At 33.7% G+C, this 12,682-nt stretch overlaps 1 protein-coding gene across 1 annotated transcript; it reads left to right on the top strand.

Moving 5' to 3' along the window:
- Nucleotides 1-10,832: 10,832 nt before the first annotated feature.
- On the top strand, nt 10,833-12,167 carry LOC131856644 (uncharacterized). The gene is made up of 3 exons (XM_059208499.1): nt 10,833-11,016; nt 11,112-11,198; nt 11,820-12,167. The coding sequence occupies exons 1-3, from the start codon at nt 10,843-10,845 to the stop codon at nt 12,165-12,167; spliced, it is 609 nt and encodes a 202-aa protein (XP_059064482.1). The 5' UTR covers nt 10,833-10,842.
- Nucleotides 12,168-12,682: the final 515 nt, after the last annotated feature.

Genomic DNA, 12,682 nt, shown 5'->3' with positions numbered 1-12,682 from the left:
AGTAATTGATGTCTCCACCTTTATTGCATCAATGCATCCCACAACAAGCACTATCAAATAGGACAACCTAAAAGAAGGTAAAATAATTTTTCTTGAGCTACCTTAATGATATTGTTGAAGTTATTATCAAATGTAGAGAAAAAAAAGTTATTTTATTTTTTAGAACAATATTTTTTTAAAATGGACATGCAATTATTGGGAACTCAAGGGCTAGAGTATTGAATCCTTTAAGGGTTTATGTAGCATGTACATTTTTTAACCCACACAATGACTGTATGGTGTTACAATACGAATCTTGGATTATGTACTGCCAATTTTGTCATGTTGAAGCCTAGGAACTTCACTTTTACCCAAAAGGAATTACTAAATAAAAATATCCTATGTGGGTTGAGTTTTATTTTGTCAATGTATCCTTTCTTCCCTTCTTGTAGGATACAACAACTCAATTAGGCAAAGTTATATTGTGAAAGAACACTCTGATAAATGGGCTATTATGCACTCTCATTTTAGGGACAACATTGAAATGGACTTAACTCAACCCCTCCCCAACTCTATTAAACTTGGAGCACTTAGATTTGAATTTGATCAATGCATTAATTACCTCCACAATATGAATGCATTATTTTACTGTCATAGGGAATGTCACCTCATTCACAACTACCCCTTTTGTAAACCTAAAGCTTCACAAGAACCTTCATATAACCTTCCTTTTTTTTCCCAACTTCTAATAATGAGATATAGAATCCAATTTGTTCTTCTCTAAATTTTCTCAACACCCTTCATCCACACAACACCCAACCTTCACCCTCCTCACTGCCCTCACCCAATCTCCACCTCTCTATTTTGAAAACAAGTCATTTTAAGACACAACTAGTAGAGCCTAGCCAAGGGCCCCAAAAAGATGAAGGAGACCCCTAATATTGAAAAATATATATCTATTATAAAAAACTTGCCACCTCAAGCTATCAGCCCTATTTAGAATGAGACTCGACTTCCTTCCCAAGAGCCTTTTTGTGAAGATTCCCCCATGGAGTCTATTGAACAAGATCCTTCTATAGATGACCAAATTTGCATATCAATGAATTAATTTAACAGAGTTTAATGTAGTAAGAAAACCCTTCTAGACTCTTTTCAATGATGTGTGTGTAAAGATTGACCTTCCCTAATTGTAAATATCATATAAAACATTCTATTTAGTTTAAACAAACTAATTTCCTAATATTACAATAAGTGAAAGTTTGTTTAGTTGGGTTTGATGCTACCCTTGTTTCCTTTTGGATAGATGCACAATTTCCCCTTACAACCCATGGTAATGGTGGTGGTGATGTTATTTTGGGTCTTTCTCCATGGATAGATAAACATATAGTAGCTATTGGATCTAATACTAACAACCTTTTTTTAGGTCTACTACTTTAATTGATGATATGATGGTAGGTTTTTCCTTGAATTATGCTCCTAATTCTCTGATTGGGAGAATTGTTATTTGGTAATGGCGTTTTAGTAGTCTTCATAATGTAGAATATGTTTTGGGAGGATATTTCAACATGGTGCAACAACCTTTTGACTATAGTTGGGATGAAATTTCTTAGTTGTCTATGTCTAAATTTGAAGCATGGATGCTAGCTTGAAATGACCTTATTGTGTATAAGCCTCTCATGGGTAAAATTAACCTTCAAATTCTTTATTAATTCAAATGAAATAACTACAAATAATGAACCTTAGGAGGCTATTTTTATATATATCCCAATTGCCACATTCTTCCTTCGCTTGATGGACTTCTTTTTTTTGACCTTTTAGCCACTCTCTTTTACCAACTTCCCATCTTTGCAACTCTCTCTTGAATTTAACTTGGATTTCCTTACAAGTTGAGCATCTCTCATCTCAAAAATAAAGATTGAATTGATGGCCTTGTGGCTATTTGCAACATTGAGCCAAAACCACAACAAAATAGTTGGATTAGTTGGGGGGAGAGAGATACTCATTGGTATACTGCCTTCCTTCATGCCTATGGATGGATAGTTTCTACTAAACATCACAAGCTTGAGAAATCTCTTAAAAATAAACTTGAATATGGTCAATAACAACTGGTCTATAATCATTGCAATACCTTGTTACAATATTTTGTAGCCAATGTTGAAAACATTATTCAAGAAATGACTATGTAGAGAGGCAAAGGTGCTCAAATTCATGTCAAAATTCAGTAAATTAATGATGGTGACCATGAGCCTAATTTTTTTTACTATTTTTCACAAACACAATGTGAAGGACATATCTATGATTAAATTTGTTGATAGCTCCCTACAAAATAGCCATTCAAACATTATAAATCTCTTTTATAACCAATTCAAAAACCTTTTTTTTAATGACTCAATTGATGACATTCTCCTCAACATTCTTGAAAAAAGTATCATTGAATGTATTTATAAGAAAATAGATCCTGAATACAACAAGCTTCTTGACCACCTCTTCTCCATAGAAAAAAATGATGTTTCCCTTCATTGTATGTCTTTAGAAAAAAGCCATGGAATCTATGAGAGTCTAGTGGAATTTAATAGAATTTTGTAGCCACATATTCATGAAGCCTTCTCTAATGTTTACTTTAAGAAAATTGAATCTAGAACATTGTTAAATGTGATTAACCAGGGGATGATTAATCTTATTTCCAAGGGAAAATAGGAAGACATCATTAATGGATGGAGACCAATTACCCTCCTTAATACTTCTTACAAAATAATAGCTAAAATATTGGCATGAATAATTATGCACATCACCCAAATGATTGTGCATCTTGAGAAAACTGGGTTCTTGGGAGGAAAATTTATCTTGGACAATTTGGATTTTGCTTGGGAAAGAATTGAATGGGCTTCAAAATTTTCTCAAGATGCTTTAATTATAAAGTTTGACTTTGACAATTATTATGATCACAAATGTTAAATTGTGTTGGTTTTAGACCAAAAATCTATGACCAAATCAACATGTTATTCAAGGATGTGAATTCTATAGTGGCTATTAATGGTGTTCTATCTCCTTCCTTTCCCTTACAAAAATTGATTTAAGGCTATCCCCTTGCTTCATTTCTTTATGTCCTTGCAATAGATTCTCTTGGCTATCATTTTCAACATACTCTCTCAAATAAGCTTATTCAAGGTATCTCACTTCTAGGAAATACTATAGCCCTTAACTCACATTTTACAGATGAAATTATGTTGTTCATACAAATTTTGGAGAAGGCACTAACTCATACTTTAGATATTTTAGACCTATTTGATAATATTTTAAGTTCTAAATTAGCTATATAAAACTAAATACATTATGAATGGCACTAACTATCAACTATCTTGGATCCCTATTGAATGGTGTGAGATGAAGCATGACAATATTAGAAGATACCTAGGGATCCCCTTTGGTATTGGAGTCTTGTTTCAAGAGATTTTGAACTAGTTCCTATGAAAAAATTAAAATAAACTTTTGAATTAAACCAACAATTTTCTTTCAATGGTTTATAGAATCCAAGTTGCCAAAAAAATTCTTTTAGCAAGTCATGTTTACATCTCTTGTTGTTGGTTTCCTTCTCAGGGTCACTATAATTAGCTAATCCAGCTTATTAGAAACTTTCTTGGGGCTAAATTGGGCAGTAGAAAAGGTTTCCCTACTAATTCATAGTCACATTGCATCCAATCAAAAGATAAAGGAGGATTGGGTATGATCAACCACTATACTCTGGGCATTTGCGTTGCTACAAAATGGATTGTAAGAGCATTGGATGATGATGTTCTTTGGAAGAACCTTGTTGGAAACCAAATTCAAAATGTTATTTTTGGTCACTCTTTGGATTTGGTTGGCTAGAAATATAAGATTCTTCTTGCTACATATTTTAAGGCTTGTGGATCTATCACCTACAACTCAATTAGGAGAGCTTGGCAAACTACTTCAAAAAAAATAACTTGGTCTGATTAGAGTAGAGATTTGTTGATGATGAATGTTCTAGTTGTAGTACCTATGTCAAAATTTAAAAAAAGATTTTTATGAGATGGCCAATTGAAATATGAAAATTTTGTGATGTACCAACTTAGCTAGAATTGAACTTTTAAATTTGTAATTTTGAAATGATGTATTTTTCATTTTAGCAATAACAATATTTATTTGAATAAAAAAGGATAATACACTATGGACTTGAGAATTTTATTAATCCTAAAATGCTTAAATCCTTTATATATAAGGTTTTCTTAGAAAATATTTTGATTAATGAAAGGAGAGGCTCATACCATTACATTATTGTAGAGTGACACCAACGCAAATGAGGGACATGCAACCAACAAAAATAACCCCCACCAAAACACAACAAAAACCCAACAGAGAGAATAGAGAACTAGTAGCTAAACTAAAAATTTAGCAAAGAAAAAAGAAATATGACCACCAAAAAATCAAAATAGCCACCCAACATAGACACAAAGTGATGGTCCACTGCATCGGGGTACTCTTGTCCTGCCAATTATTATACAAACTAATAAATTTATTATAATAAGAATTTTTTTTGCTCAATCTAGAACCAAACTAGAGGAAACCATTGCAGACTTAGAGGTGGCCTTGACCAATGTAGTGATGGGGTTAGAGCCTATGGCTGGGGAGTCCATGCATCTTCTCTTTTTTTCCTTTCTCCTTTCCATCTCCTCATGGATAGCCTTCTCAATTTTCTTTTAAAGGGCCTTCTGGGTTTTTTTTATCTCTTCCAACTTGTTCTTACTACCCATATTCTTGATCTAGGAATCCATGTTAGCAATATTTATGCCCAACATTTCCCACTGCCCCATTATATCCATTAGATCATTGGCATTTTTTGATACCCTATCCTTGTCTAACTCTGTAGCCAAAGTGTTAGCCCTACCCTAAGCCTCAGTTGCTACCTATAGTCGATTGATCTTCTTGATAGCCACATTCATTTGTTCGAAGAGCCATTTGATTAGCTTTTCCTATCTTTGAATTTCATCATGTAGGTATTTCACAATTTCTATCAAAGCTAAAATAGTATGCTGCATGTTGGAGTGATTAGGGATAGGAGGGTTTTGAGGGGAAGGGATAGGGTTTCCTCTAGTTTTAGTAGGGGACTAGTATGATCTTGTAGTTTCCAAGGAGTGTAAATCATTTGAGGATTGAGATTAAGAGCCAAAATCATCAACAAACTTGTTAACCATTTCTTGTTGAAGCTTAGATTGAAAACCCATATTCTAATCATTTTTGGGTAGAAATGGCTTTAAATTTGGCCATTCTAGAAGTTGTTTCCCTAGTAGGCTTTTTAAAACTAGAGGGAGGCAAAATTTGTTCCCTAGAATTAAATGGGGTGATAATAAGATCATCAATCAAATTGGGATAATAGGTAGACCAAACCGCAATAGAAGGGACCCCACCCGAGGGGAATAAACCCAAGTGGAAGCTATACATTCTCAGGATGAGACCTTGGTGGAGTGGGGGTTTACCCTTTTCAATGGCTTGATAAACATATTGGGAGAAAGAAGAAATGATCCAGAAAGGGAAATTTATTCTATCGCCATACTTGAGATGATTTAGCATGGGAAAAATCTATGTATGGAACCTTTTGTTTATATTGTTTGAGGTGAAGTACTTGATTATGAGGAGATTTGCATCCTTCCAAATTTTGGGAAGGATCCTCCCTATAGTAACAACTTTGAATCTTGGAAACTCCTTCACCCAATTGAAAAAACTGGTTAAAGTCACCCTTGTAGTTCCCTTTTGGTTTTGTGGGAAACAACACACCATCAAGGGCCCACCTTGTAACCTTCACAATAGATTCTACTAAAACCTTGAAGGTTACACTTCCTATCTTCATGTTCCCATTGCCCCAAGCATTAAAAAAATCAATAAAGAGCTTAGGCTCATGTCAAGTCATCCCTTCAAAATAATTATCTAGGTTCCCTTAGATCACCTTGTCCCAATGCTCCCCACTACTCTTAAATTCATAGCAACTATGGAGTTCAATATGAATCAAATTGCCACCACCCATATTTGCAAAAGAGGAAACCAGGTTCAAAAAGTGACAAGCTTGTGAAATCTAGTGGTAGGAAGCACCAACAGTATTTTTGAAATCTTGTAGTCTTAACCAACAAGGAGTGGAAAGGACAAGAAAGGAAAGTACATTTTCTTAAAAAATATTGTGAAAGTATCTTGTAAATGTCAAGTTTCAAAGCTCAAATTTATCTAGTTCTTTTTAATTTATAATGCCAACTCTTTAAAAACATAATTTTGAATGTTACGTGGTAAAAAAAAAAAAAAAATTAGTTTAAAAAGCTTTTAGTCTTCAAATTTTGTTTATATTTATTTTATATTTTTAATATAAATTTTAATAACATGTTGCTTTATAGATGTTATTAACATATATATTTTTAAAATAATATATATAAATTAGGTGAAGAATATTTCTCTTGAGACATATATTGTCATATTAAATGTGACAAAATTGATTTTAAAAATAGATGTCTCAAGAAGGATATATCTTGATTTATATATAAAATTATTTTGAAGACATCACGATTCATGCTAATGTGTGTTTCTTATAAGTCAAAAGTGAATAACAATTAAAAAATAAGAAAGTAGTACCAAAGGTTAGCAATTGAAGTGTTTCTCAACAATAAATATAGGAAAATAAAATTAGAATACTATAGAGAGAGACATGAATAAAACTACAATAGTACCAACTCAAATGAAAAAAATAGTACCTATGGCAGGGACATCTTTGTAAAATAGGTATGTTTCAAATAATAAGTACATATATATATAATCTTGCAGTATGGATAAGCTAAAGGTAGTTATAAAATGTCCTAATAAAATAAAAGAGGGGCTTTTTTACTAATCAAGTAATACTATTTATTTCTATTATCATCTTAAACATGGGAAATTTATTTTAAAAATAGATCCCCTAAGAAGGATATGTCTCAACATATTTTATATATATTATCTTCGAGATATATATATTTTTTTGATTGTTAGTTAAAATCATTTAAAAGATAATATTTTGTTAAAGATTGAAAACCTTGTAATTATCTCCAATCCTCTTCTTTTCTTCCTCTATTTTTGTTGTCCCCTCTCCTCCTCTATTGTAATAAATATGTAAAATATAGAGCTACCAACTGATGTAATATTCTATAAATACTCATATTATTGTGGCGATCCTATCCCTGAGGTACATTATGTATGTCACTAAACTATGGAGCTTGGGATGTGTATTTTTCTACCTCTAATAATTTCTTTGTTTGGTCCCAAGGCAGCCTCATACAATGTTTATATGAGATCTATATTCATGTAACATTTAATTGGTTAGTGAACATAATAAACAAATAGGATATCATATCAATGTTTTAAATTTCATGTTTGTTCAAGCCAAGATGTTATATTTATATTTCTTCTTGTTGATTATAGCAAGGAAAGTTGTTAAGCTCTTATTATTAGATAATGGTAGGTTTCTACTCTTGGCTTATGGCCTTTTATTCTTTTGGTATTTTACTTTCAACATTTCCCTCTTTCCACCTTTTCTTAGTGTTATTAGAGTTAATTTAGAGTAGGTAAGAGGCAACCCTTGATCTAGAGATTGGCTTGAAAATAATGATTCACTTCTAATATTTTTCACAATTGTTGGTTCCTTGAAATAAGAACAATCTAGATGTTTTGATAGTCATCTTTTTTTTTAATCCTTAATGTGATTCTATTAATATGAACTGGTGACATCATGAATTCATCTCTTAATTTGATTTGATTCAATCTCTTCTAAAGCATTAGATGAGGTTCAAGGAAGCCCTAATATAAATTATGTTCTAAACTTAAGTCAAAACAAGTTTAACTAATTGTGAAAGTATTTAATGGATGAGTTGTCTTAAAATATCCATGTTGTGGTCTTTGATTGTCTTGATAAAATGCTTTAGTGTAATGCACAATTGCCAAATCTTTTATTTTTTTTGTTATCTCAGATGTGTCCTAGCAACTTGGCCTATGACTCTATTGTTGAGTTATTCAAGGTAAGGCGAGACTAATCCTTTGGGCAACACGATAATCCACAGGAGACCAACTGTGGCATGGTTGGTTAAATTGGATTTTTCATTTGGAAGAAGTTTGAGCCTACTTCAATCGCCCATGTCTTTCAATGGCTTGACCAACTGGTGTACACCCTAGGGTCAATTTCTAGATCTTTTATTATAGGTTGTAGTATTATCAAAATTATTTCCTATACATTAAGTAGATTATAACATGATGAATAAGTATACATATAAACCAAAAATCATCTTTTAATTATATTGTCACGAAGAATAAAACCTAATCTATAAAAAATGCCCCAAAATCAACCCAAAACACAATTATAAAATTTAAAATATAAAATAAAAATATAGCATTATTTTAATCAACTATTTACAATCCTTTGATAGAATGTATAGGAATTAAAAGATATAGTGGTGAGAATGTATTGCTTACAACTCGATGTACAAATATCTACATTTTGAATTGTTGACTTTCTTTTTAGATTATGAGTTGATGAAGTGCATGCGATGACATTTAGGCATCAAAATAAAGGTAAAACTTCCTCAAATTAAAGTATTTTGTTGCTATGTAACAACTCCTATAATCTAGTTTTTTTGAATGGCGAGAGTAGGAAGAGCGAGAGGTGCAGGAAAGAGAGGCATGAGAATTTCTGTAAAGGAAGGTGACGGTGTAGAAGATGAAGATGCAAATGGCATTGACGAAGAGGGAGGCATTTGTATAGATGATGAAGCTGATGATTTTCCCCTACCACCTCTTGTTCTAGACAACTTTTGTCTTGATGAGGTTGCGAGAGGCAGAAGGTGCAAGAGCTAGGAGAATGGTGGGAGAGTTGGTGCGGTTGCGGGAGATGCAGATGAGGACAACCCTATTGGGGAAGCAGATCTTCTGGGCCCACCTTTGGTGGTGGATCCCATTCCTTCCTCATTGGTCATTGTGCATTTTCTTTGCAGCGAGTGTACATGCATCCTATGGCGGGTTTAGTGGGCTCTGAGGGTAGATGTGGAGATTTTTTATTGGATCGGGGATACTTTACTATGGATTCTATAGACTTTGGTTAGATGGGATTTTTGGTGGGTTGTGGCTGAGCCTTTTTGGCTTCCACTCAACTTCCCCTGTTCTCCTGTTTGGTGACCCTACTCTAGCTCTTCTTTGGGCCTTCTTTTAGTGGGGTTCTTGGTTTGTCAACTAGATCCAATGGTCCCTAAGGTTTGGTTTATGGGGGCTTCTCTGTGGGAGGTCTTCTTGTCTTTGTTGTTTTTCCTTTCAGGGTTTCCTCTTGATGATTGTGGGTGTTTTTATTTTCCTATTTCTTTCAAGATGTTATTTGGTGACTCTCAAGTCGCCGTCTTTCATCTTCTCTCAATCTTTCCTATTTAGGTGGACCACTCTTCTATTATGGGGAGAGTTATGGGCTGGATTTTGTGGGATGGCTCTTGTTAGGGGTTTTGCATACCCTATTTTTTTAGGTTGGGTGTGTGATTGTTACTCTTTCCTTGCTATTGGGGTTTTGTCCCTTCCCTCCTATAGAGGTGGAGATATTGATGGAGTTCATTTGCTTGGAATTTGTTTGGATTGGACCTCTTCTTTAGCTTAAGATTTTTGGAGCCTTTTCAAAACCTATTTGTCCAGCTAAGCGTTGTAGGTTGGTTAATTGGTTGTTGGACTCTATTTTGTGGCTTGAAGCTTTATGCTCTCTATTGATGGTCTCTATCTTTTTAGCTCCTATTAAGGTGGTTCCTTGTCCTATTAAGGTGATGAGGTGCTTTGTTGGAAGGTGGATTTTGATCAGATGTTGTGTGGTCGCTAGCTTTATCCTATTGATTTTGGGAGCCATGGTAAAACCCAACTAGAAGGTTAGGGGATCCTTTCAAAACCCCCCAATTTCTATTTTTTTCTTAGTGTTTATCTTTTTGGGTCCCGGTTTAGGTTGTGAGAGCCTTGTAAAACCCACAAGCAGACTAGATACTAGTAGTTTTCATGGGCTAGTTTGGTTAGCTATTTTTGGTTAGTATCGGGTTTTGATTTTGGTGGCCTGAAGACTATGTTACAGGTTAAGAGACCCTGGGAAAACCCTTGTTTGAAGTTTTTGGGGAGCCTTCCAAAACCCCCTATTTCTAGATTATCCCATTAAGATTATTTTTCATAGATCTGGTTCTTTTGGTTTTGGGATCTTTCTGTGCAAAGGTTCAGGTTTCCCTAGTATATGTTGAAGGTTAAGTTTGCCTTGATAAAACCCTTGTACTCTCTTGCTTAATCTTTATTTGGTTTTGAAGGTGTAAGGTTTTGACCTTTTTTCTGTGGTTGGGCTGCTGATTTTCTATGATTGTACCTCTTGGCAGTGTTGTTATGTGGATTCCAGATCTTGGTAAAATTGGAGGGTTTCAGGTCCTTTCAAAACCTATTGTATGAGGTTTCGGATCCCCCTCAAAACCTGTTTTATCCTTAATAAAAAACAACTCTTGTAATCGGTATTCAAAATTCCGCGGAGTATTCAATATTACAAATTGTGTCCTTGTCAATAGTAATGATATCATTTATAATATTTTTGCTTGCGTCCTTGTCAACAATAGCTTTTGTAAATGTATGGAGGGACCTCTATCTGATACTCCCAACAGACCTTTCACAGCCCTTTCATGCGTTCAACCCTTCCCATCCACTCATAAATGAGTGGTCGCCTTTTGGCTATACAGCTCAATGCCAATCCACTCTGAAGCGAAGACTTTATTCTTTCGTCTGCTCTTTATATTTCATAAGAGCCGGTGAGTTGTAAAGTGAAGTAAAGCCCATAAAGTCGAGAAAATGTTAACGCGCTTGCAGTCGCCGAAATCGCAAAATGCTGTCCTGGAATCGCAAAATGAATTATTTGTTTTCATTCGTAAAACGCTTGAAAAAGAGGAAAAGTTGCTAGATCCCGATCTCACCCAAATAATCGAGGCCATTGATGAATTTTTACTCCGAGAAAAAGAGAGTACAGTATGACTCGCTCTATTTCAATGATTTTCTGTGTCTGAATGTTTTTTATTAGCTGCACTTTTGAGGAATACTTTACAAGACTTGTATTGTTGCAGGAGACAAAGAAGGAGAAGTTTTCCGAGAACAAGCATTTGAGAATCTTAGACAAATGTGGGAATACGATCAAATTAGTTGGCGAGAAGGTAGCAGCAAATATTAATATATTTTTTTAGAGATGTTATAGACATTTGGTTTCTGATACAATTTAGTGATATTTCATTCGGTTTTTAAATATAATCCCTTATTTTCATTGACAATCCTGATGGACTTGCTTATCTCAATTTCTTCTCCAGTTCTATGTATTAACTATCCTTCATAGTTTTTTATGAGGTAATCGCAGTGTTTAATCTTATGTTAATGTTGATAAGAGTAGATTTATTTACTATCATAGGTAAATTATAGTGGAAGTGCTTATTAACCTTAATTTTGATGATCTTACTGATTATAGTTGACATATTACTCTATCAAACATATTGTTAAAAGGAAGCAGTAATTGTGGCTTAGCTAGTATACATATGTCCTGGTGTACTTTGTCGTTTGTGTTGGAATTGTAATTTCTCAACATCATATTTATTATTTACTTATTGAGGTAGAATTATAATGTTTTATTTATCTTGATTTCTGATTAGATAAGTGATGAAGAAATTATCTAATCTGCTGTTTTTTTTTAAATTCTTCGGTTTGGATAGCCATAGAAGGCTCTTTAGCAACTAGATGATTCAAAATAATTTTTTATTTCTTACTTCTTGTTATGTATTGGACAGGTATCGATCTTTTGTGAGAAAAACATCAAAGTAGGTATAGAAGTGTTAGAAGTTATTGGAAAATGTCATTGGGCGGCAGTTGGTCTCGTACTGGTGGCCTCAGTTTTAGAAAAGATGGAGACACAAAAAAGAAACAAGAAAGAGTGCGTGATGCTTCTCAAGTCCATGAATGATTTAGCCAAAATAGTGTTGGAGCTCCAGCCTCTTCCTCACGAAACAGTTAAGACGCAAGCCAAAATGAAGGAAGCTATCCATACGATAATCCATGGAGCAATCACTTGTTTTACAGGTTTGCATAAGAATGGGTATCTGATTGATTTATTTCTTGTTGGTTTCTTTGACTTTTAATATTATTTCTGGTCTGCAAATTATTCTCTATAAAAGAAATCTTTCCTCAAATTTCTCTTAAAATATTCCATATTGGAACCGCGTCGTTAAGAAAATTTACACAATATATATGTTTTTACATTTTTTATAGTTTGTAAATGACTTTCATAGGGTTTGGTGGTACACTGACAACCATTAATTGAATGAGTTACACCCAAGAAGTCAGTTTTTCAGACGTGGGTCCTGCTTGTTTTTATCCAAGCAGTTTACGTTTTAATGTTGCCAAAGTTTTACCTTTTGTCGTGTAATCTTTGATACTTCAAAATAGATGTGACGAAATAAAAATTGAGGGTCTACGCTGCTTTGAATTGACAGTTTATTCGGCTGACTTGATTTTGTAAATAAGCAAATATACAATGCTAGCTACTTAGAACTCTTAAATTTTAATTTTACTGTTATTTTATTATTAATATATTTCTACTTTTAATTATCTAGTTACGTAGTTTCGCTTATGATAAACTGAGGTCTCACACGTC

This window comes from Cryptomeria japonica, chromosome 7 (assembly GCF_030272615.1).
Source record: "Cryptomeria japonica chromosome 7, Sugi_1.0, whole genome shotgun sequence".
Taxonomy (NCBI): Eukaryota; Viridiplantae; Streptophyta; class Pinopsida; order Cupressales; family Cupressaceae; genus Cryptomeria; species Cryptomeria japonica.
Note: the sequence above shows the minus strand (reverse complement) of the source record. Positions and strands in the feature narration are given on the sequence as shown.